This window comes from Micropterus salmoides, unplaced genomic scaffold, assembly GCF_014851395.1.
Source record: "Micropterus salmoides isolate LMB-PRFRI ecotype aquatic unplaced genomic scaffold, ASM1485139v1 Ms_hic_scaffold_15, whole genome shotgun sequence".
Classification (NCBI taxonomy): domain Eukaryota; kingdom Metazoa; phylum Chordata; class Actinopteri; order Centrarchiformes; family Centrarchidae; genus Micropterus; species Micropterus salmoides.
Genome location: NW_024040596.1, coordinates 25,854,676 through 25,881,699, shown reverse-complemented (window position 1 = coordinate 25,881,699; position 27,024 = coordinate 25,854,676). Strand labels below are relative to the sequence as shown.

The 27,024-nt window shown below is 41.7% G+C and overlaps 1 protein-coding gene across 2 annotated transcripts in view; it reads right to left on the bottom strand.

Moving 5' to 3' along the window:
• The window catches only part of kalrna (kalirin RhoGEF kinase a), a 155,225-nt gene that overhangs the window by 79,975 nt on the left and 48,226 nt on the right, over positions 1-27,024 (bottom strand). For both annotated transcript variants that reach the window (XM_038721295.1, XM_038721296.1), the window contains exons 9-19: positions 26,307-26,429; positions 25,309-25,500; positions 23,977-24,108; positions 21,961-22,059; positions 18,690-18,821; positions 9,479-9,601; positions 5,461-5,652; positions 4,937-5,106; positions 4,284-4,458; positions 3,359-3,611; positions 616-782 (exon numbers count right to left, since the gene is read on the bottom strand). In XM_038721295.1, coding sequence (XP_038577223.1) covers positions 616-782; positions 3,359-3,611; positions 4,284-4,458; positions 4,937-5,106; positions 5,461-5,652; positions 9,479-9,601; positions 18,690-18,821; positions 21,961-22,059; positions 23,977-24,108; positions 25,309-25,500; positions 26,307-26,429 — 1,758 coding nt within the window. The remainder of the gene's footprint in view (positions 1-615; positions 783-3,358; positions 3,612-4,283; positions 4,459-4,936; positions 5,107-5,460; positions 5,653-9,478; positions 9,602-18,689; positions 18,822-21,960; positions 22,060-23,976; positions 24,109-25,308; positions 25,501-26,306; positions 26,430-27,024) is intronic.

The following is a 27,024-nucleotide window of genomic DNA, read 5'->3' as shown; positions in this document are numbered from 1 at the left end:
GGAACAGAGTGATGCTCATGATATTTTGTAGATGAAGTTTGATATATAATAAAGCATTCAGTGTCTCCAGAGGGATCTTACCAGACCTCTGTAACCCACTCCTCATCTCTGCTTGAGGCTAACATTAGCTGCTACAAATTTTATTTTATATTTTCTCTTGCTGCTACTAAAATAATACACCTAAATCTCTGACCGAACTGTCTGTGGTCAAGTTGGATTGTGGTAATGTTGGGCAAGGTTTTGACAAGGAAGAAGAATGGTTGGAATAAAAGACTGTCTCTGGTTTGGTCTGCATCAATTTTAATACTTGTTTGTCCAACAATTTCTTTGAGAATTTCTTCAGTGTCTTCAGTGCCTGGGCTGGTGTTTGTATCATAGCCACTCCACAGATTTGAATGGAGAGCAGTGAAGACAGACTACTCCCATGGTGGCACGAGCGTCTACTGCGCATGATCACATAGTATAAGTGTGGCTTAATGACGTAGAGCACGTCACTGTTTAATCCGCCCACCTACAATGCAGCGTCACTGATAGGCAAATAGTTTTTTTTAGATACGCCTAGAGGTTATAATCGTGCGACAGGACGTCGCGGGTTCTTGACGCATCTGCATTTACCTGTTTGACCTCGGCCTGTAGGTGGCGTAGCTGCAGGCACTGTTCCAGCCGTGTGTGCGTGTGTTGCGCGTTGAGCTCCACCTCTTGCTGCTTCTCATGGAGGAACTCCAACAGCTCCTGAACCTGTGCGGCCAAGTCCATGTCCTTCTCCCCTGTCAGCTCGATCCCTGACATTCACGCACACACACAAACACACACACATGCACACACAGCTGTGATTGTTGGAATGTATGATGTTGTCATATTAGCTCTAATCCCCCTGCAGCTCAGATACAACTTATTCCTCAGTGGAAATACACATAACACACTAAAAATACAATCTGTCATTTTTAGGCTGCATTCACACTGCAGGCCTTAATGCTCAATTCTGATTTATTGCCCAGATCCATATGACTGTTCATAATATTTTACAAATGTGGCCCATATGCCTGGCCCAAAAGTGACCCGCACATCAAATTCATCATGCTGTTATACAGATGTAAACAAGGAAGCCACAGAGGTTAGCTCATACCTGGTAACCCTCCCAATTTTTGTCTTTTTCATTGCATTCATTACAGTTTCTGGCACTATACAGCACGCAAAAACCCTACAACTCACTCTCCCTACTGTTTCCACCCGGACAAGTAGCATGCACGCGATTCAGAATTGTGACGACAGTCACTGAAGAGGGACATCAGAGTCACATGAATTCGGATCTGACTGTCTAATCTGAGGTCGCATTTCAAAAAATCCAACCTGTACCTGATTTGGACCTGATGAATCCGAACTGGAAAAGATCAGCTTCCATGTGACTTGGGCTGTTCAAAAATCTGATCTGAGTCACAGTATGAGCAGAAAAATTCTGATTTGGGTCACTTAGACCTGCAGTCTGAATGCAGCCTTACATTACTTACTATTTATGTGTGTATTTGACATGGTTATTTTTATTTATTTTTTGCTTTGGACAGAGCCCAATTCCTCAATTCCTAACTATACTTGCATGTGAATCAAATCATGAACCCTAACTAAACACCCCTGCTTCTTTAATATACGATTCTAATACAATGCAGAAGAATACATTAAATGACATCCTAAAAAGGCATCTCTACATGAAGGTTTCTGACAAGATAGTGCAGAGAAGTGTCATTACTGTCACCAAGGCGTCTTTTTAGAAACTCACTTTTAAAAAGTTATACACTGAAAGAATGCCTCGTGTCTTTCTACTTTCACTCAATATTGATTTGATATTTTTAGGTTAGAATAGATGCATGCTTCCTTTTGAAGCTGATTACTTTATCAATATTACATTGTATTACTGTTTGAGCTGCAAATTAGTTGGAGCATTGAATAAAAGAGAGGTGTGTGTCTTTATTCTCAGCCTGTAGCATAAGTTCACTATAAATGCCCTACTCCACCAGTGACTGGCCCTGCTAGTAAGAAAGAGGTTTTGTTTGTTTGTGTGTGTGTGTTTGTGTGTGTGGCGAGAGATTTATAGCTCCAGGGGGCAGGGTGACTGAGGCAGTGACCTCCACATATACACAAACATACACACAGTAAGCGGATTGTGCTGTGACGATTTTTTAACCTAATTCTCTCCCTATTCCGCACAGCAAGCTCTCTTTGGGATCACAGTTTATTGTACTGCCGAAACATCGGGGATCCCTCTTTCCTTTTTGTACAGTGGGCAGCTGTAAATCCAGATGTGAGCCTGCTCAGCCACATTCGCAGGGTGACTGAGCAAACATGATCACATCAGAAGTGCAGTATGAATGCTAATGCATCCCTGAAAGCAAATAGGAATGCCTAGTTAATGCTGTAGTGTATATACAGCACAACAAATGTCACAAACGCTGTTTATTTAAGGAAAGACGCAAAAAGATCATTTCTCCATTCACTGGTCAATTTAGAGATGTTGGGCTATTTTGCTTCCATGTCTTTCAGACTACTGGAAAGAAAACACCCAAAAAACACATTTAGGTGTTTATTTTACTACATTTTGTCTATATGCGTCTGTATTTCTCTGCTAAAATCAACTAAAGTCAGGATTAGATAATGCCTCTTTTGCATATTTAAATACAATTTCAGAAAACCTTTAATACAAATACTAATTGACTTAATGCAAATAATCAAATGTGGATGTTTCATTGTCATTTATATTAGTTACAGTCTTTTATCCAGTCACCAGTAGTGTCTTGCAAAATGTAATGAATTTCACAATACGTATCTTTAAAGGCCAAAATTAGATTTTTCTCATACTCTGAGCCAGAAATCTCCACTTCAATAGCACCTACATATGGTTTTACAGAGGGGTTTGTTCATATATCATTCAGCCTTGTCTATATAACATTTTGTTCCTAAAGACATGGTAAAAGTTGATGGCTGTTGCCAGTACTTTCTCAAGTGTTAAAGATTTCTGGAAATATTAGATAATGCCTCATTTGCATATTTAAGCATAACATTTCAGAAAACTTGTAATACAAAAAAGTCTTGTCTTTCATGGTGGTATCTATTAGCTAACATTTTACCTTATTCAAGTGCCTGGTCAGTTTTGAAGTTTTCTGTTCAGTAAAAGCTCACAAGTGATTACTTGGGAAGTATGTGAACAAAACACAAGGGAGAATGATTTCTGGATACTCCCAACAGGTCTTCTCTGTCCTTTGCTTTCTTCTGTATTCCTTTGAAACTCCTGTCTTCCTCTCTACCTCTTCACTCCTTCTCCACCCATTTTCTTTCTCACAGAGCAAAGTAGTTTATGTGTGTTCACCTGAAGCCTGGACCTCCATGATGTACTGGTGCAGGTCTTGACCCTGCTGCATCACTTCATAAGTCATGTTGTTCATGGCTGCCTTCCTCTCTGCGTGTCGTTTCAGCCGCTGCTCTGCCAGGCCGATGTCTTCTGCGCTGCCAGAGGAGGCACCGCCTCCCCCACTGCTGCTGCTACTGCTACCGCCTGAGCGGCCGGCATCGCTCAGCTGACGAGACAAATCCTCGTTCCAGGCGTCCAACTCCGCTGTGACCTGCAGGAACAGAAGATATGTGGGATGAGAAGACAGTTAACGTAACATGCCAGAAGTCAGTGGGTGCCGCTGAGCCATTGTTGTTTTTGTGGTGTGTGTTTCACTATTACCTCTAATTAGGTCTCATCAGTGGCTGTTGGGCCAAGTGAGCATGTGGGATCAGCAGTTAAAGGAGTTTTATTTTTCACCTCTGACCTTTCTTTTCTTTGTCCATAAGCAAAAGACCACAGGCTGAAAATTGGGGGGAAATCTAGACAGAACTCCAATTCACTTCTACAAGACTGTTTAAACAGTCTCTCAATAACTAATTTTATTGTGTCTTTTGTGATCTTTTATGGTAAATGAATAAAGGCTAATCATGTTCTCTGTCACAGGGGCAGATGGCAGTGTCATGTTGGCTGTCAGCGTCAGCTGGTGTTTCCTTCGTATGCTTAAGTACTACGGTGCTACGTACATAACATAAAATGTGAAGCAATGTGAAGAAATTAAAGGTTTGATCAACTTGTCCTTGGTACTTTGTTGTGGTCAGCTTGGTGTGTCAAGGCCCTCAGACAAAGAACAAGGGACCTCTCTGCTCCATTCCACAGCAGCTCCCAAATTGCCGCTAAGTGTGTGTGTGTCAAAATAAAGTACTTTATATCCTTTTTGATATTGATCTAACACACTTCTTACTTCTATAGTATACTGCTCAAATATGCGTAGCTGGAGAAAGATGTCTAGCTTGATTTTGCGTTCGTGGAAGAGTTCCTCCATCTGGCCCTGGGCCTCGTCAAGCTGCTGCAGCACCCCCTGGATGTGTGCAATGGAACTGCAGTGTGGTGTCTTGTTGGTCGACATCGCTGCATCTCTGTGGAAAGAGTGAGAGAGGGAGACATTAAAACATACAGGCCCCGACAGAAGATCATTATAGGGCCCCCTTCAGTAACAGTATGAACCAACCAGCATTTCCACTCCAGCTTGTAGAATTACAACCTAGTACTTTCCCTCACAACTAGCAATATTTTATTTCCCTTTACACAAATAAGAGGAGGGGAAAGAGAGAGGTGGAGGCAAAAGCAGAAATAACACCATAACAAAAAACTTGTCATTGTCCGTCTATTTGTGCAAGCGTTGTAATTATTATTCATAACCTTACCTTAGTGATGTGATGAACTTGACATTTTAATGACACTTTAAGTATGAATATCATTACCTGAGCTGCTGAACGAATCCTCATCTCTCTTCATTAACATTATAAATATTAAAATCATTACCTGAGCAACTCTATTATAATTTTTCTCCCTCTCAAACACCATCGTGAATATTATTATAAATTGTATTATTACCTGAGCTGCTGTATTAATTCCTCTCCCTCTTTAATCACATTGAGCGTTGCTTCCAGTGTGGCCGTCTGCTGCTGCTGAAACTGCTGGATCAGAGTCTGAACAGAATCCACTGAATCGCAGCATACTTCGTCCAGCAGCTGCTTCTGCAGCTCTTCCATCCACGACCACAGCTGGACACAAACAAGCAAACACGCAGACAGAGAGGCAGGTTAGTAGATGTGTCATCAATCTTTAAGCACAGAATTTTCTCTCCACTGTATCTCCTCAACACTAATGTATCTCAAAATACTGAATACTGAAAATATCACTAACAAATATCACTCAACAGACTACAGTGCCATTAATTGTGGCAGGTGAAACTCTATATTCTACTCAAACCTGCAGATACACATATTTAACATATCAGAGTCTCTGTGGTTAAAGACAAAATTATTTATTTCTTGATATTTGTTATGAAGGTAAAACTCTCTGACAACAGCAGTATGTCTGAGAATGTGTTCCTTTGGTGTGTTTGGGTGCCCCACCTCCTTGGTGTGCGTGTGGAAGGAGACAGACATGTCGAGCAGAAGCTTCCTATGTTCGACACGGCGGACGAAATCCTGGATTCGGACTTCCAGGTGTCTGGCTGCCTTGTAGATTTCCTCTGGGTCGCACTCTCCGGTCTGAGCCAGCTGCTCAGCTGCCTCGAGCAGCTTGTCTGCATTAGTGTACGTGTTCTGAAAGGAGGAGGATGGACCTTCATCATCATCAACAGCAACACCATCAACATTATCAATATCTGTACAAGCGCGGTCTTGTGCTTAGTCATGTTTGTGATTGGAATTTACAAACAGTTCTATTGTTTCATGCCACATTACCAGTCTCTAACATGTGAAGCAGATCAAACTGTGGTGAAGTGACAACAAACTACTTATAAAAATGTATTAGAGTTTTCAGTACAGCTTCTCACTGCCTGTTTTAATTGTCTCCAAGGGGTCTTAATATAAATAAAACATTAACATAAGTTCTACATTCTTGACTGTCACATTTTTTAATGGTCATCATCTTTATCATCACTGTCACCTACACTTTATAATTATTTACCATTATCATCATCACTGTTCGCTTTATCATCATCATTATGATTTGTTTTCCTCATTCATTACAAACGTCTTCTTTCTTTTGTTACTTTTGTCAGTGTTTTCATGATATTAGCTTACACATCATCACTAACAATAAAACTTTGTGGCATCCAGACCTCTCAGATAGTGTTTCTGACCTAATATAATCACATTTACACCTAAACACCACTGCCGGACAGAGATTACACTAAATCAGGCACCTACACACACACACACACACACACACACACACACACACACACACACACACACGCGCACACACACACACACACACACACACACGCGCACACACACACACACACACAGTTGGATCTTGTTCTATTAAATTGTTAATTCCAGTTTGTGTTAATCAACAGCATAAGGTTTCCTGTTTCTATCTCTATCTCCCCCAAAAGGGAATAAATCCTGTCTGAGTGTTAAAGCTCTCAGCATTCATCAGGGGGACAAAATGAATTAGTGTCAGTCTATTCTGGTAAGTATGACTGGAATATTTCCCTTCAGGAAATATTTTACATCTGAGATATTTAGGGGTGATTGGAGGTTAGGGGTGTGATACTACAGTGAGAATAAAATGTGGTGTTATGACCCCAATTACTCATGAATATAAGTTAGGGTATTTTGGGGGAAAGCTTATAGTCTGACCATTTCACATATTAGAGGGATTAGTTAGAAGATACAAGAAGATAGATAACAATAGATTATTATTTTTCGGCACATAACTAGTTTGGTTCAGGGTGAGAATTATAGCATAGAGAGAGAACAGGAAAGCAGAATCATCCCATCAATATAGAAGACCAAACCTGACCTTTTAGGACATACATGAATAAATGAATTTATATAATGGTAAATAAAAACTGATATGTACATTAATAAATACAATTTATTACATTCACTGAACAAACAAACTGAGAATAAACAGATTAAAACTGAAAAACATAGACAAAGACAAAATCAGCTGATAGAAAAAAAAAATCCTTTAGAGACTGAATGAAGTCCCATCCATCCCCACTGAATCAGGGTGGCAGCCAAATTATCAGCCTTTCCCACTTCTTTATAGAGATGCCCTAACAACAGACTCCAACACCCAAACAACTGGTAACCAGTATGTCTGGTCTGACCTCCCTTTCAACCTACCGATGTTGGTTGTGGAACAGGTGAAGCAATGTTGCCCCTCCATAGAGAAATTAAGATTCAAGGCATTGGAAGAAGCTGGAGAATGTGGGTTTTAATGAGAGTAAATGAGTTCTGGGTTTTCATTAAGTCTTTCCGTTTGATGTTTGGTTGGTTTTAATGGAGAACTTATTAGATGTAGATGAGGAGAGCTAAAAATAAAATAGCAGTAATGATGGTAAAATGACACATATAAACACCCAGTTAAACATACATCCCACTACATGCCTTAACTGAAACGGACACTTTTATGCGTCCTTACATCCAGTATATACTACATCACTAGACCGTCTTTTCTGCATTTCAGGAAAGGGAATTAATAACATAAATTTGAGCATATGTTTGTGTGTGTGCGTGAGAGGCTGTGTGATGTGAGTAAACATTCATCTCTTGGCATGTATCTTCAACATGTACTTCATTTATTAACGGTATGTATGTAGCTAAGTGGAGAGTTTTGTCAGTAAAATATCAGAAACTGTGCAGAAATCCTGACAGGAGGGAAAAGTAGGGAGTCTGACCCAAATAATGCTGATCCACAGCAGGTTATGAAGGTTAATCCTAATCCAGAGTGTAAACATCAGATTACACAACTACACACTTTCTATAGGATTAGCACTCACTCCTTTATATAATTATCACTTTACTGAAACTCCACTGACCAAAGTACTAGTAAATGATTTATCAACTGCCATGGATTATGATTAGACACCTGTTTTAATGTAATTTGATTTGAGATGGCAGTGGATGTCATAGACCACATTATGCTTCTTTTTTTTCTTCAAAAACTAGAACGCACTTAGCGGCACGGAGGTGCAAATTGTTGAGAAAGCCTCTATTATAAATTAAATTGATGGGCTGAGGAGGGCTTGGAAAGGTTGTGGGACTTCTGCTCCATCCAGCAAGAGAGAAAAATTACAGAAAGACTTGGGGAGAAGGACAAGATGAGGAAGGAAAAAAAGAAAAGAGTATAAATAGGAAAAGAAGGGTTATACAGTGGATCTCAATATGTCTTGTCTGAGCCGTGCAGATCAGCCGTGTGTTCAGGCTTATTTAACAGCAGCAGAGAGAGATGGTAAGGATTTGATGATCCTGATCATATAAGATATTGTTTGACCTTCTATTATTTGTTTAGTCTCCAAAGCAATGCTCTATAAAACGCACATCTGCTGTCTGAGTACTTGCATGGCCTAAAATAAATCAGACAACTGACAACTTAAATAGAGAAGATCAAATAATTTTAGTACACCCAATCCACTTCAAAGCCATTCAAAGCTTCAATTGCATGAATTATTTCTGTAAACCCTGTGTGTGCTTCCTTAAGCATGCCTCACTGACAGTTTTGGTGTATAGTGTTGTTGCATCACTTAAGTACTCAACTTGAGGTTCAAGGACGATGAAGTCTCTGCAATAATGCTGCCTGTGCACTGGACAGCGTTGTACAGAAAAGTGTTGCTATTGTTCATTTTTAAATGTTATATTTTACTTATCTTTATTTTACTATGTCAAATTTTCAAACCATTTTTTGTTTACAAGCTAAATTTTTTGCTCACATCTCTACTCTCCTCTGAGAACTTTAACATCTTTCTGAGTTCCAGTGATTCTTACAGACTGTAGCACTGAAATTCAGGAATGGACAACATCTTCTGCAGATCTTTCAGGAAAGGCTTGTGACCATAAATGGTTATGCAGAGGCATGTCTTCATGTTTCCTGCCACCATCAGGCATGGTGGTTTTGAAAATTTGGGATTAATCAAGGCAGATTACTTACAGATGTTTGCAAGGCAAGTGAATAAACATTTGATAAAAACAAACTACTAACTTCAAATTTTTCATGGCAGGAGTGGACCTTTTCTATGTTATGTTGATTCTGTAAATGAGCACCCAGATATGGATTTGGACTGACCAACTCCTGAACTCCAGAAGTTTAGACAGTGACACAATTTTCACTGCTTTTAGACAAGTATGCATTCAGAAATTCATCTTCAATACTGAAATCATGACAGCATAATAATATACAGGTGAAACTGCTTTACTGTTAAAGAACAGTTTTGCTCTTACTCGCATCTAATTGCAGTGTGAAGACATCAGCAAAGAAATGCGGCACTCTAAAAGACAAAAGGCAGTGTTGGTTGCTATTGAAAATGACTGATCACTGTGGCATTTGCCTGTTTAATTTAGTCTTTCTGATTATGGAAGTGAAAGTTTTCATTACGATACTTGGATGGAAACCCATGTGGACAAACAGACTCACCTGAGCTACGTCTTCAAAGTCGTCGTGTCTTTTCTGCAGGGCTCGGGCTCTGTGGAGGGATTTCCCAACACCAGTGTGTTTGCTGAGGAAAGCCTCGCCATGGTTTTCTATCCAGTCCATCACCTGGATGAGAGAGAACACAATGATCGCTTTCAAAACGCCTCCAAAACACACCCAGAATTCACCTGCTGAAACTTCTGGACCTGAAGCTGCATACTTTTTTCTGTGACACATACAGATCACTACAAAATGGTCTAAAACCTCATGAATAAAGAATGGAACAGACTAAACCTTCAGGATCTGTGTGGGAAATTTAGGTCACTGCAGCTTCGAAGAATAAGGTGTTGATTCACTAATTTCACTGTAGGTCAACGTTTTGACAAATTGTGCATTTTGCAGCTGGACTATGTTGGAAAATGTAAATATTTGCTCAGGATTTTGTATAGGCTGACTCTATGGGAAAAAGGGCTTATGATGAAAAAAAACTAGGTTTATAGTTTAGCTTAGCTGGATATATACATTGATTCAGCACAACGCTAAAGTGGTTTACATAACTTCACAGCTCTCACATAGCCATGCAGTCAGCAGTAGGGTGTATGTTATGACCAAGCAGCAACCTCTGAGGCTGAAAAATTAAGCAAATTTTAAGTGCCAAAACGTGCAGTTCCTTAAATGACCACTTAAGGCTGCCTCCAAAAGTGAGTCAATCTCAAAGTCCAGGGGAATGATCCGTCCATGTCCAACTTTATAGCAAAAAAAGCCTGGTACAAAAAACAGTTTTGGTCTGTATAGCTAATTTCACCCTTTCATGACAACTGTGCAGGCTGCGTTCATGTTTTACACAGGCTATGACCAGTGTTGGGCAAATTACTTGAATGTGATCAATTACTTATTATAGATTAATCATTCAAACGTTATCCCATTCATTTAACAATTACTCAACAGCAAAAGTAATTAGTTACATTGCTCGTTGCATTCATATTGTCAGCCCACCTCAGCCAAATGGGTTTTAGAACTCCACAGCTTCCACACCCACATTATGTCATGCTAGCTTAATGTTTACCAGTGTCTGCACCATAGACTGTATCTGCACACACCACTTCAGAAGTCCCATCCTCACAGTGAAGCCGAGGGGTTCACACACTCCAACTCTGAATTTAACCAGGTGATTCCTGAATATAGGCTTACCGGTGGCTAATGTTAGCAATCCAGCTAAAAGAAGACACCACATGTAAATAAAACAGCTTTGGAGTTATCAGGAGTCGCTGGCTGTGTCCGAAATCCCCACTCATTCACTACTCCCTACCCCCTATGTAGGGAGTAGTATGTAGAGCACTACTTTGAGAGCTCACTCGCATTATTAAAACAACACTTTCGGACACTACTAATTACGTCATTGCCGTCGGACAATCAGGATCTTTTTTTTTTATCAGCGCAATGCGTGATGGCATGTAGGGCTTTGTTAGTGACCATCGGTTGTACACTACTTCTATATAGGGGATAATAATTATCACTATACATTCGGACAGCACTACAAAATGGCGAGCTCACTATATAATCCACTATATAGTGAGTAGTCGGAGATTTTGGACACAGCCCCTGCCTTCCCACACCTTCAGCTCCTGTAGTAAGCTAACACATACCGAACCTTCAATATTTAAGTTAATAATAAAGCATTACTAGAATCAGTAGCTGTAATGTAATCACTGGAATTTCACGTATAATCCCTGACACTACATTTTAGGGGAAAAAATAAATGACATTACTGTGACGTGTTACTAATGCATTACTGCCCAATACTGGTTACAAAAAAAGGGCAAACTGGCAAAATTCAATTCTAATATTCAGTCTCATTTAGCTCTTTTTGGTCACTACCAACTCCAGAGAGAAATATGCTAAATGCTAAATGCTTTGCTATGTTCACCAGCTAGTTGCTAACTGTGTCTATCTTCTCTGTGGTGCTGAGTGGGTAGCATTCAGTGGGTTTTTAGAGCTTTTTCACTGAAAAGAGCTGCCTCCTTAAGGACAGTGAACCAAAACAGTAAAGCTGTGGCCAGTCAGCTACACAATGAGCTGAAACTGACTATAAAGCTCTGTCGATTAATATCTTCTAATATCTTTGCGTCACATTCATGTGAACGATAATAAAATATGGCATGTATCTAAATCCAGCAAATCAAGCTTCAAATCTGCTGCTTCTTGACAATAACCCATGCTCCAACATCACATTTGGTGCAAGAACACTTAACACATGATACATTTTGAAGTAACAGTGTGTACGGATAAATAGTGTAAAGTAATTCATGACGTCAGTGTGGTGTAATCAGTCCAGCTGGGGCCACAAAGAGGTCACTGAAAGGTCACAACATACACAAACCTAAGCATGCTAACTGCAGCTGGCCTATCTTTGTTTCAATGTACAGCTAAAACTGCCAAATAAAACTACACACCCAATATGTTCTCTTTCAGCCTTCACTTCTGCATCGCTCTCTCGTCCTCTCTGGGGTCACATATATCCTGAAGCATTACAACTCTGGTTGGAATAGTCCTGTTTTCACTGATTTATAGACTATTGGTATGAGCTTACTCTCTCACTTGCTCCTTGTCTCACTTTCTATGTATGTCTCTCACCCTGTGTGTGTCTCTCCATGTCTCTCTCTGGGGTCTCATAGAAACTGATGCATGACGAGTACACTTGGCAAGCTATGTTTTCAATGAATTTATAACCTACTAATATAATCTATTCTTCACTCACTTTTTATCTCTCTCTCTCTTTGTCTTTTTAGCTCTCTCTCACACTCTCTCTTGGGTCAAATATAAATGTTTGCATGGTACCCATACTCAGAGCATCCATCTTTTATTAATTTATACATACTGTTCTGTAAAATGGACCCATTTAAAATTAATTAAATGTGCTGCTGTTATTGCGTGTGTGTCCTCCAGAAAAAGCTGAAAAAACAAACGAAAAACTAAACCTGATCTCAATACAGAGGGAGGGGCTATTCCAGGTGCCCCTTGTTTGGAACTAAAATTACCATTCACTTTTCCATCCACAGATGATGTTAAGTTACTCACAGTTGGAGTTCTTCTGCAGCTAGAATCCGCATGAATCAGTACAAAGTATTGACAACTGAGTCAGAGAATATCTGGTTCTTTGAAGTAGTTGAAGGTACAAGCCTGTGTACATAAAAACTTTGGGGGAGGAATTAACTACAATTCACAAGGTGCAGCCATCAATCTTAAAATTCACGTGGGCCAATGACACTGTAAAAGCAGCAGCAGGCAGCTCCTTCAAACTTCGCTACACTTTTGTTTTTCATCTGTTATTTTGCGGCTTTATTGCCGAAACACGTGTTACCTCTGTGTCATTGGAAAATGAAAAAGGGGTTTTTGGATTAAAGATCAGTGGACCGCGATCGATTTGGCCCAAACAACCGGACCAGTCACCACAGCGGGTGCGGTGATTGCTCACAGGAGAGGAAAGAGAGCAGGGATAGGAGCCATGTTGGGACTCATGTTGACCAAGCAATGGAATTCAGAGACTGTTGTGCCCACATCGTTACAGAGACCTGCCCCATCAACATCCCAGATCAAGCACTCGGCAGGTGGTCCATGTTTCGAGCTGTCAGCGCATGACTCCAGCAAGACGAGAGGAGGCGGACTCGATTACATCGATGATGCTTGGTGCACAAACGCAGTCAAGATGGACTCTGTTTCCCAAATGTCAGACTGTTTATTGTGAACATGAAACTTTCATTTTATCATCTGGTTGCTGCTTTTTACATTCACCCCAGAGCATACGCGTAGGAGCCATTATACACGAGGGGGACATTTCCCCCCCCACATTTCAAAATCTGTGTTTTGTCCTCCTCACTTTTTTTTGGGCGATTTTGGAGTTGTCTCATAGCCAGGCGGTTTGAGTGACTAGTTAATCAATCACACACTCCGCATCAGACATGGTTAAAGGGTTGAAACGCGGACAAAAATCATGTAGGCCTAGGTGCGAGCAACGTAATTTTGCAAAATAAATAAAATTTAAAAAGTAACCTTTTGACGTTCCTTTTTTAAAACCGTAGCCTACTTTTAATTTTGCTACATTTTCCATTCATATTATTTATGTTATTGTTCTACTGGCAGAACTGAAATCCAGTGAGCGCACACCATTGCACTGGTGGCCGTGTTGGAAAGCAGCGTGCGTCGCTCTTTAACAAGCCGGCGCATTAAAAGCATCTTTAGTCTCTGCAGAGAAAACGTAAACTTCACACTGTAACATCCTGATGATCACTAGAATGATTCTGATATATTAACAGTATCATGTTGTTGAAAAGAGCATCGCTTTCTTTTGATGGATATTCGCCTGTTTTGTTTTTGTTTTTTTTCTCAATAGCCTACTGTTTAATAGCGATGTGAGTCGATAAACTGAATGTCGCCGTTGAAACTAATCTTGGCTTTCACTCAGCAGCTACCAGCTGTTATTTATTCAGGAAACAATAATTTTTGAGATGCACAGAGAGAGTAAATATGGTGGATAAAACAGTCCTGTTTTACGCATGACGCACAGCTTCCTCTGTATGTAGTTTTACCTGCTTCAACAACGAGCTGCTCTGTGTTGCTGCCACAATCATTCTTTGCATTGTAAAGATTATTTAGATGCTTTAGGAATAATCAGATTTTTTTTGGCTTCCTGTGCTCCTGCAAAGCCAGTGGTTTGGTTGGCTACATGTCCATAATAAAAGACACAGGCAATAATGGTTGGCTGGGCAGCAAGCTGATATTTCAAAGCGATCTTATCAACAAAAAATATTATATTTATACATGAGTAGGTTTGTCATTTATTTCTTTTACTTTTTATGGGAGTAATTATACTTTTTCTTGAGTAAAGATTTTGAATAGTCTACCCGCCACTGGCCAGCGCACCAGTGACATGGTGAACATGAGACAGACAGCAGCGATGAGGTCAATAGCAGAACAGAGTCAAAGCAGCAGTTTATGGTCAGATTGATGATGATATGGCTTATTTAGTGATCTACTCAAGGGCTCAGCTGAAGTGATTACTTTACTGAGTGTTAGAGGGACGTTTCAAGTTTTGAAAATGTAATTTAAAGGCTCATTTAGTGATGTACTCTACTTGCATAAAATTCTCACGAATGCAGGAATAAAGGTCTGTAAAGACCCAGAGGCCCCGACACATGCTTTATCTGGAGAGCGGGTTGACCAGGGACAAACTCCTGGGCCACTTTTTTGCCTCTGTCTGTGATCAACCTTAAAAACATGTGCCAGGAGGTAGTGCCAGTAGTCAAAATGTTCACACAGAGATGAGCATCCTGCAGTATTTTAAGAGGACGAGGACAGAGGTCACAGGAGGAGAAGCAGAAATAACTGAGGACGACAAGCTTGTATGGATAGCTAGCAGACGTAGTAAATTCTAAAACTCACGTAGTAAAAAGACTTTGTTATTCCAGCGGCATGTCATCAGAGTTGTCAAGAGTTCTGTGTTCCCAAACATGTGTTGCAGGGAGAGTCAGGGCCAAGTGAGACACAGGAAATATCACAGACAGCTACATCAAGTGTAACATTAGGATAAATACAAATAAATACATTTGTACTGTGGCTACATTAACTAGCAGCTGTTCCATGGTTTTTATGGTATGTAGTCGGTTTTGTTCTATTTACAGTGAGGAAAATAAGTATTTGAACACCCTGCTATTTAGCAAGTTCTCCCACTTAGAAATCATGGAGGGGTCTGAAATTGTCATCGTAGGTGCATGTCCACTGTGAGAGACATAATCTAAAAAAAAAAATCCAGAAATCACAATGTATGATTTTTTAACTATTTATTTGTATGATACAGCTGCAAATAAGTATTTGAACACCTGTCTATCAGCTAGAATTCTGACTCTCAAAGACCTGTTAGTCTGCCTTCAAAATGTCCACCTCCACTCCATTTATTATCCTAAATTAGATGCACCTGTTTGAGGTCGTTAGCTGCATAAAGACACCTGTCCACCCCATACAATCAGTAAGAATCCAACTACTAACATGGCCAAGACCAAAGAGCTGTCCAAAGACACTAGAGACAAAATTGTACACCTCCACAAGGCTGGAAAGGGCTACGGGGAAATTGCCAAGCAGCTTGGTGAAAAAAGGTCCACTGTTGGAGCAATCATTAGAAAATGGAAGAAGCTAAACATGACTGTCAATCTCCCTCGGACTGGGGCTCCATGCAAGATCTCACCTCGTGGGGTCTCAATGATCCTAAGAAAGGTGAGAAATCAGCCCAGAACTACACGGGAGGAGCTGGTCAATGACCTGAAGAGAGCTGGGACCACCGTTTCCAAGGTTACTGTTGGTAATACAGTAAGACGTCATGGTTTGAAATCATGCATGGCACGGAAGGTTTCCCTGCTTAAACCAGCACATGTCAAGGCCCGTCTTCAGTTTGCCAATGACCATGTGGATGATCCAGAGGAGTCATGGGAGAAAGTCATGTGGTCAGATGAGACCAAAATAGAACTTTTTGGTCATAATTTCACTAACCGTGTTTGGAGGAAGAAGAATGATGAGTACCATCCCAAGAACAGCATCCCTACTGTGAAGCATGGGGGTGGTAGCATCATGCTTTGGGGCTGTTTTTCTGCACATGGGACAGGGCGACTGCACTGTATTAAGGAGAGGATGACCGGGGCCATGTATTGGGAGATTTTGGGGAACAACCTCCTTCCCTCAGTTAGAGCATTGAAGATGGGTCGAGGCCGGGTCTTCCAACATGACAATGACCCGAAGCACACAGCCAGGATAACCAAGGAGTGGCTCTGTAAGAAGCATATCAAGGTTCTGGCGTGGCCTAGCCAGTCTCCAGACCTAAACCCAATAGAGAATCTTTGGAGGGAGCTCAAACTCCGTGTTTCTCAGCGACAGCCCAGAAACCTGACTGATCTAGAGAAGATCTGTGTGGAGGAGTGGGCCAAAATCCCTCCTGCAGTGTGTGCAAACCTGGTGAAAAACTACAGGAAACGTTTGACCTCTGTAATTGCAAACAAAGACTACGGTACCAAATATTAACATTGATTTTCTCAGGTGTTCAAACACTTATTTGCAGCTGTATCATACAAATAAAGTTAAAAAATCATACATTGTGATTTCTGGATTTTTTTTTTTTAGATTATGTCTCTCACAGTGGACATGCACCTACAATGACAATTTCAGACCCCTCCATGATTTCAAAGTGGGAGAACTTGCAAAATAGCAGGGTGTTCAAATACTTATTTTCCTCACTGTATATTATACTCTCTCTCTCTGACCCTCTCCCTCTCCGAGTCTTCATAATCTCCCCTCTCCAGTCTGTTCTCTATCTTCTGTCACTACAAAGACCCTATTTCAGCCACACTAATAAGTACAATCTGTGAAGTGCTTTATTTAAAATAAAAATCTGGGGGGCATGCCCTCGAAACCCCCTAGCATTTCAGCATGCACCCCAGGTTTAAAGTCGCTCCTACGCCCCTGCCCCACATGCAAATTCAAAAAAGTAATCTTCTTGGTGTATACGTGTATGTATATATGTTTACAAATAACTGTATATTGTTTAATTTTATATGTTACCATATTTTAATATACACTTAATTATATGTTGTGTAGTGTATGAAGGAACTACAAATTTTGTTTCATTATGCAGCCTTATAAGTGCTATATAATGAAAAATAAACAAACTTGTACCTTGACAACAGGCAGGAGCTAAATATTATGCTGTTGAGAAACTGATTTAAAACTCTTCGGTTTAAATCAGCTCAATCTTAATTTTAAACTCATAAGATGACTCCATTAGGGCTGACCCCGCATAGTCGAAGATTTGTAAGTTACTACTAATAAATACAGACTGCAACCCCGCCCCCCCCACTGCCACACAGACACTCATATGATTCTACTATCAGTCAACTATACAATAAAAAAATAGTAGTTAGTCGGGGACAGCCCTAGACTCCATATATGTCATAATGTATCAACATATATAATGTATACTGAACAAAATTATAAACGCAACACTTTTGTTTTTGCCCCCATTCATCATGAGCTGAACTCAAAGATCTAAGACTTTCTCTATGTGCACAAAAGGCCTATTTCTCTCAAATATTGTTCACAAATCTGTCAAAATCTGTGTTAGTGAGCACTTCTCCTTTGCCGAGATAATCCATCCACCTCACAGGTGTGGCATATCAAGATGCTGATCAGACAGCATGGGTATTGCACAGGTATGACTTAGGCTGGCCACAATAACTATCATTGCCTGAAGGTGGCGCAAATCTACATCTGCAAGTCTGAGCAGATAGGTGGCACAGAGTGGACTGGAACTGCAGGTGTCAAACTACAGGATGATGATGATGGATGATATTGCCTGGACTTAGTTGCTGTGCTTTATGTGAAAAAGTCTTTAGAGTGCACATGTATTTACTTAGATTCCAGAAGTTTCAGTACTGTCAGGGGTTTTTGGTTGTACGTCATTCCTACTATATTACTGTTGGACTCACAATCACACTAAAGAAGGTAAAATAATACACAAGACCTCCCCCTCAACCACTGATGACATTCACTCTGCTGGTTAAAAATACCCTTCATAAAATATAGCTGTGATATAAAAATTTTGAGCTCCTGGATATATCTAAAACCTCCAGGAATCTGGGCTGACACCTTTCCAAAACCACATGGTCTGCTCGTCTGAGACATATAAGCAGTGGTGCCAGCGGAGCAGAGATCCGCTCTGAGTGTTTTATCTCAGGAATTTTCACATTACACACTGTTTAGCTGGGACGAGAAGACAGCAGAGATGAATGAACATATGGTAATTCTCATCTGTTCTGCCAAGCAAAGTTCATCACACACACACACACACACACACACACACACATACCCACACACACACACACACATCATTGCTGTCATTGCTGTTCACTTGATTACATGCTTACATACAAGATTACATGGTCCAGTGTGGTTTGACTAAATTCTCCGACCTCGTGGGTGAGCAAAACTTTTACAACCCTCTTTTAGTAAACTCAAAACTGCAATAAAAAGTTACAATGTTGTTTTTGTCAATTCCTAAAAAGCTGGCATTTACATTCAATAGCAACAACATATTCACTCAGTTGCCTGTACACTGCATAAGTTTTCATTTCTCTTGCTTGCTGTATGCTTTGTGCACGTGTGTTTGCATGTGTACCTGCTGGACATCTTGCTGGAAAACACACAGCTGCAGTCTCTGGTGGAGTCGGACCTTTCGATGCTGCCAAATATTTTCCAGCCGCCGCTGATGGTGGAGAACCTCATGAACCACATCCAGGATGCAATGAACCTGCGAAGTAACATAAATGTTAACTAGACAGTCGCGTTTATTAATTTTATTCGATTTTTATTAAATATGAAATACATGCTGCCTCTAGTTTTGTAATTGCTTCGCAGAAGAAGCCCTGACCCGACAAAGGAACTTCACTTACAAAGACCACGCCTACGAATGTAGAAGGTTAACAATGGTTTATTGCTTGTAATGGAGCTGAGATAGATTGCATGAAAAGAACGGATCAAGTGAGGGATGTAGGGATGGGGAGAGGGTCGAGGGATGAGGGGTAGGGATCGAGGTGTGGTGGATGAAGGGTTGAGGGGAATTCAGGTGGGGGATGAAGGGGAGGAGTCGGATCCGCGCCGATGGATGCATGAATGAAGAGCTGACCGGTATTGAGAAGGTGTGCGGGAACCGGTGGAGTCGAGACTCGAGGTGGGGGAGCCGTCTCTTAGTCCGCGGACGTGCGGAAACCCCCAAAGGAACATCAGATGAAAGGTGTGCGTGAGCGTTTCTGATATCGTTTAGGTCGTAACGGATGTAAGTGAAGTATGCTGGTGAGGACCAGCGGCCGAGGATTTGGTTATGTTGGCTGGGACTCTCTGTCTGGAGACGGTGCGGAACGGATGCCCGAGTAGAGTTTGGGGGAAATGCCAGATTTGGATAGAATTTGGCAGAGGAGTTTGTGACACCAGAAGAGTGGCTACTTCCCTGTCTCTGTGACGAACAGAGGATCTTGGGGGGAAGGCTTGGCTGGCTATTATCAAGTCTACATAGAGTTGTATGGTTCATACGAACTGAGGTAAGAAATCGAGTCGGAAAAGGTAGATGGGTTGCGGCAGACCGGATTGGTTAGTTTTGCTGCGTTTGGGGTGATGAAGGAGTGTGTCTGTGGATGGAAATCCGAGCTTGTGGTGAAACTTGCAACAGAGGCGAACATGCCTTAGACTGCAGCCGAAGGTGTGCGGCTGTTAAATCACGCGTGTACTTGGCACGTGCAGGCCTTTATTGTACGGTTTACGGTGCACATGAGGAGAAAAAGCTGTGCTCTTCTCTTTCTTTCGTTGAGTTGCTTGCGTGTTTGGCTGCAAGCAAAAACTGCTAGCATTTGTATTTATTTATTTTATTTATATTTGTTTATGATCTAGTTACAAGAGAAGGCGTACGTGTCGACTGAAGTACTGTATTGACTGAAGACGTTACGATTATATACGATGCCGAGGCTGTTTCGGTCGATACCGTAAGTTACAGAGTGGTAGACTGCAAGGGTGCATGCTGAGACCGGATCTGATGATGCACCGCAGAGGATGCAGTTCGAGGGCCGTGCTGCAAAGACGCGGCAGTAAGCTTGGGGTCTAGGGTGCCCCAGTACGTCCCTTGGTTGAACTGCTGCACGTGGCCGGCGGCTTGAGATGAGGACGGAGGACGGGATAGAAGCCGCTGCCGCCGAACCGCAAGGCCAGGTCTAAGATTAGGGACAGGTAATCATCCAGCTCTGACCTGCGGTCGGGGAAGACTGAACTTGAATCTTTTTTCCTGAATAGGGTGACACGGGGGATGGTCTGGCTGGGCCCGCGGGGCGCACCAGAGGTGTTAATAAGCGGGTTATGTGAGGATGGAGTAATCGGTGAAGCTAGTTTGATGTGGTTGCTGGCGAGAATGTTTTGGGTGAAGAGGGTGGCACTGGGGATGGTCTGGCTGGGTCCGCGGGGCGCACCAGAGGTGTGAATTAACGGGTTAGCCTACGTGAGGATGGATTAATCGATGAAGCGAGTTCGATGTGGTTACTGGCGAGAATCTTTAGCGTGAAGAGGGTGGCACTGGGGATGGTCTGGCTGGGCCCGTGGGGCACACCAGAGGTGTGAATAAACAGGTTATGTGAGGATGGATTAATCGGTGAAGAGAGTTTGGTGTTGTTTCTGGCTAAAGTGAAGTGATTAGACGGGGGGTGGAAAAGTGGAAAGAACCGGTCGGCGCAGCAGTGGGTGGAGCTGTGGAGAAAAGGATGCGTTAGAAGAGAGAAAAGTCACATTTGATGCATTTGGGATATGGGGAGGGGGTAGGGGGGTAGGAAGGGGGGTAGGGAGGGAGAAAAGTATAGACAGGAGGTATAGTCTGGTCGATGGCGTTTTCGTAGATCTCGTGTGTGGATGCGGTCTATGGGCGGCTGCGGTAGCTGGTATCGGGGGTCTCGTGTGTGGATGTGGTCTGGGCGGCTGTGGTTGCCGCCGGTATTGGATAGGAAGGGCCGATGGTGCCAGAGGAGATGGGATAGGGAAAGTAGGAACAAGGGAAGAAGAAAGGATGCGGGGATGGAGGGATGTATGTGCTCTGGTTGATAGTGACGTTTGAGAAATAGAAAACGAATGAGAAAGAGATTGAGGTGCAACTGAACTTGATACGACCTGGCCCTGTGTGAGGGCTGATATGGGGTTGTGATTCTTCTGTCGCCGTGGGACGCGCCACGGAGTCGTTGGCATTGCCTCAGAAGTAGCGCTGGCGACCTGGAAGTGCTGGGGAGCTCTGCGTTGGAGAGTTGTGTGCGGCTCCTTTTACAGTTGGAAAAGTTTCGCTTTATTGTCGGAGTGCTGGAAGGAGATGTTTCTCCGGTTGAATTCTTTCTGGAACCGGACAACTGTCCATTCAGAGATGTTTCGAGTGGAAGGACGGCCGGGGTGCTGGCTCGGAGGTCGCTCGGGCGCCGGGACCTTGAGCGGACCGGCAGACGGCAGCTAGTCGAGGCTGGTTGCTCGGAGCGCCGAAGCCGGGATCTCCCCCTGGAGCTGCTGGCGGGCGAAGGCCCGACGATATTCGAATCGTCGGGGATCGTAGGCTGAGATCGCCTGGGAATATTAGTAGCTGAATGCAGCAGACATTTTGGTCGAAGTTGTTCGGGAGAAGGCGAGGGCTCCGGTGTATCTGACGTTAGATGCTCGTCGAACATGTCGCTGTCCGAGAGATTGAGAAGGAGTTCTGAGTCCGACGTTGCAGGTAAGTGGTTTCGTTTGTTTGTCACGCTCATGAGAAAGCCGAGACAAGGGTAGGTGAACGGAGAAGGTGCGCTTAAGTACTAGGTGTGCAGAAATTGGATGAGTTTGAGGCGTGGCCTTAGTTCCCGAATTTAGTTTATAAACCTTCACATAATGGTACTGACCGCTTTGGAGTAATTGGCAGTGGCTGTCAGCGAATCAGAATTGCCAGGACCCAGGGGCCTCTGGAGGACATCCAGTAGGGCTTTACCGTCCTGACTCACCTGGAAACACAGACAGGTAGATAAAGACAGACTGAAGGGAAGAAAACAGGCAGACAGATGACAAGAGTAAAACTGCTTTAAGCATTGAAATAAAAATCTTTTTTAAAAAAGGTTTAGCATTTTCTGCTTCTTCTCTGCCGAGCTTCCATTATCTTCCCCTTATTCTCTCTCCTCCTCCAAACAAATATATACTTCCTAAATCAGCATTTAACTCCTGACCGCTAATTGCAAAATTATACATGGAAACACACCACTGAAACCTCTGCATCACACATAAGCAGTGACTGCTATTTCCTTTCTGCAGCCCTGTGTATCTTTTTATATGTTTCATCAATATCTTTCCTTCATGGCTTTCATAGTATTTTTGAATTGCCTTGTTGTGTGTTTTTTTTATCAGTAAAGGCTATTTAAAACAAAACGATAGTGAACTTTCAAGATCCTGCTGATTTGAGTTATTTCAGATGTTGTGGGCTGGTTTACATGTCTCGCTTCCATGTGTATGGGCATTTGAATGAAATAAATGGCTCATGACTAATCAACTATTTGTTTCAGCACTTCTGCTTTTATTTGAATCTTTTCCAGACATTTTACTGGCTCCTGAGCTGGAACACTCCAGGACTGGCACTAACATGAAAATAAATTAAGAAGATTTACATAATGAGATGCAAGAGAAACAACCTAAAAAGTAGCTTTAACATGGTTAGCTGTGAAGATGATTCAAAACCAAGACATTCAATGCATGCCATTACCTTGATCAGAAGGTAAAACACCAAACTGCATGAGGGAATTTTTTCCTTTGAACCAGTGATTATAGACACAGTTTTTGTCTCGCTTAAAGCAACCAAGCAAAGAGCAGATTCAGCACATGCCTGTACACACACACGCGCGCCTGGCAGAAACGCCTGCATCTTCATTCTTTCTGCTTTTAATCATTCAAAGATGTTTTGTAGTCACATTATTTCATAGAACAGAGAACATGATGTTGTAATTCACCTTTCAAACAAAAGGAGCTTCTGCTTACAGATCTTTATTTTGTGTCATATCGTTTCTGAAAACCTTGAAAAGAACTCGGGCAGCACTGTGACATGCATTCATCTCATTAAATGAATGCATCAAGGGTACAAGATAAAAACCCTCACCAGTCTGTGAGAATGTCACTTTTTGCAGCACTCACAGGAAACAATGCTGTCATAGCTTGCCAAGCCTAACCGCCTCAGTCTGAGCCTCTGCCCAGAGCTTTATATGTGTGTGTGTGTGTGTGTATATATATATATATATATATATATATATATATATATATATATATATATGGGCTTATCTTTTCAAAGATAAGCATAAATTCAGCTAACACTGCAACAGCTCGTCTAAAGATAAAATACCGGAGGAGAGCGGGAGTGTTCTCAGACTAAATTTAGTGGAACACAGAGGGTTTTCAGACTGCGGCTCTGGATGGCGGTGGTGCGGCAGCTGACCAACGCCACCCTGTCATCACAGCCAGCATTACTGAGATGCCACATAGCAGCACTTACTGCGTATAAATGTCTTTCTTAATCATCACTGTCACAGTAATAAACAACAGACATGTTGGAGCTCTCCTACACTGCACAGGAAAGTAAAAAAACTAAGCATGCTGGGAAATAGGAAGAAATACAAAAGCAATGTTTTGTAAGCAAAGACAGAAAATGACACAACAGAAGAAATTGGTGCCTAAGAAAGATGGCTGTGAGCAGTGAACTCAAACTCCAGGTTTCGATGTAGAAACCAACAGGCAAAAGCTGATAACAGATGCAACAGCCTTTAGTATAGTGCCAAGATGTTAAATTTAATTTTGACCTCATACAGGCTCTGGAGGCAGTGGATGATCAGTGTATTCCAGTTACTAGGTTATGTGGTTAGCTGTGCTGTTTAGCTGTTTACCTCAGTGTAAGCCTGGGTGACTTGCTCGTACAGGCTCTGATGGCGGTGGATAGCGATTTCCAGCTCCTGCATTTCGGACGGTAACCCTCCCTCACTGCAGACTTTACACCAGGCCTCCACCTCCGACAGGAACTGAGGAAGCAACACAGACACACAAAGTGTGTATTAACATGAGAATTAATCTAACAAGATCGTGAGGCTATGGAAAACTACTGTATAAAGTTATGTACATGTGAGGGGTTTTTTTCAGATTACAGTTGCAGATATAACAAACAGATCTGTACATTCTTGGTCTGTTTTCACCCATAGCGCAGTGTATCATCTGTCCTGGGCCTGTTTTCTGAGAAGTTTCAGCAGAGCACCCCTCGTGGTACGTTTCATCAAGACGTACAAAAGTTGGTAGGCACATGTAACATTCTAAAACGTTAACTCCCTTAAAGTCTCTCTGCGATGACCTGAACCCAAAACTATGACAGCAATATTGAATTCAGTGTACAATTTCAATAAAATTCACATGCGCCATGTTTGACAAACTCCATCTAGGAAGTGCCAGATCTGGTCAGAGTAGATACCGGTACAGCATATATATATATATATATATATATATATATATGTATATGTATATATACACACAATAAGCTGTGCTGTGGAATACATGAATGAAAACTGCAAACTCAAGAGGACTTTAGTGTTGCTGTAATTTACTAACAGGGTTAATGTGGCTGCAAATAATGAAGACAGCCTTTACGTCTCTCTCTCTCTCTAAATTGCTCTCATTTTCACACTCTTCTATCTATAGTCTTGCCAATTTCCTTTCTCTTGTCTCTCCCTCCCCATCTTGAGTTTCACCTTTCATCCTGACACTTTTTTTGCTCGTCTGTTTTTCATTAGACTCTTTCTCAATCTGAGCCAATCCCTCCTCTGCCCCCACCACTCTGTCTCTCCCTCTTTTAGTCTTTCATCTCCAGCTCTCTCAAATGTACACTTGTAGCTAATGTCAAGGGCCCAGCAGGAATCAAACAAGTCCCATCTGTTGCCATGTCAACCTTCCAAGAATCAGCAGTAGAGCAGTTTGATCTATTAAATATAATCAGACACTAAAAATGTCCCATTTACATTTTACATTCTGGACATGTGTGTGTGTGTGTGTGTGTGTGTGTGCTGCAGTGAGACTGCTACACTAGATGGTTCCCAGATCTGCAACCAAGCAGTAAAGAAGTGAAGAGGATGTCCCTACATCACGTAAGGAGGAGGGGGTTTTTTTATTCACAAATATGGCCAATGTGTTTTCACCTATTCAGGTAACTTTTACATTTGTTCTCATGATCTCACCTGTTCAGCCTTCTGGTGAAAGACAGACGACATGGCGAGGATGGTGGAGCGCTCGTCAAGTGCAGCAGCAAAACTTTTCCAGTCCTGATCCAGCTGACCTGAGATCTGTTTTATTTGTGTGGAGGCGTAGTGACTGGCCTCGGCCAGACGGCTCGCGACTGACATGATTCTGTTGATATTTACATAGGCATTCTGGGAAGAAAAAAAAACAATTAACAAAATGCTGTTGGCAACCAAATGGCTAATGATGTCGGTCTTACTGTCATCAATACAACTGGATTTAATCGTTAACATTTAGCATGATATACTATTTCATACTATAAGTGTGTGTACGGTTGTATTTTTCAGTTTGATAAGGAAAATAGGTGCATGGATATTTCCTTTCTTGACATTCTGTAAGTTTATTTAGTTTATTTATTAGACTAAAAACAATAAGAGACCTTGTGTAAAGTGGCAAACTCGCCACTGTCACACATCTCGCAACTGAAACTACAGAGGTAGGCCTGAGCTATACTATCAGACTATCGGACTATCGCCTCTCTGGGCATAAGTGGAATTACAAGACAGGATGGGCAAGGGCTAGCTCGTTAGCATGCTAACATCAGAAGATGTCTCTGCAACTCAGTACATAGAAGTCTTTGACATAATGTCACAACTGTGACTTCTTTACATTCTTTTGAATGTGTAAGATTCTGGCTATGTCTTACACATTGCACCTTTAACCGATGTAGAAGTATGTTTTTATTTTTAAGCCATGGCTTGCATGTTTCTGCAATATTTTATTATGATAAACAAAGGCAAATAATGCTAACTTAACATAAAAACTAAATTACTAAATTCTAAGTGTAGTTAAAACTTTGGCAGATAAACAGATAATCTAGCACAGAGTCTGTGTATTTATAATGATGATACAGTAACCTCTTCTTATCGCTGCTGTCCTGCACAGTGATCTACAGTGATATAATGTAAGATTTATGATTTATGATGACATTAGGTACCATAGAGTTCATGGCAAAGTGGTTGTGTTGAGTCTGCAGCTCCACAGCATGTTGGTAAGCTCGGCCAATCTCTGTGTGACTCTGCAGGAACACTTCCTTGTTGTGGCTGATCCAGTCAAACATCTGCACACACACCACACAGCAACATTAATTATACGGAAAGATTATGTCACACATAAAAATGTTTTATCACTGTGAGTGCAGAAAAACCTCAGGAACAAATATAAACCATTTGCAATGAGAGCACATGTGAGAAGACCATTTGTTCAATTTAAAAGGACTTCTCTCTCAAAAACTCAAAAACTGAAGTTCGACAAACCTTAACTCCATGTTAACTTATAGCTTTTTGCAGTTGAAAGCTCTGGAAGAGCTAGTATGTGGACCTTGAATTCAGATATCTTTATCAAACTACTGTTTTCAAGATCAAGAATGAACTTAAATAAAACAAGATGTCTATGAAGATTCTCAGTTCTGAAGAACTGAAGAAGTCCTTTGGATGAGGAACGAAACGTCTTCCAGTATCTTCAACCAAGTCCAGTTGCCCTTGACTTTAACCTTCGTTGGATAACTATGACCTGGATGACTGAGAATCTTCATAGACATCTTGCTTATCATTTTGGCATGAACACCCTCAGATTGGTACGGGAGTATGAAAGGACAGAACTGAAGAAGTCCTTTGGATGAGGGACGAAACGTCTTCCAGTATCTTCAACCAAGT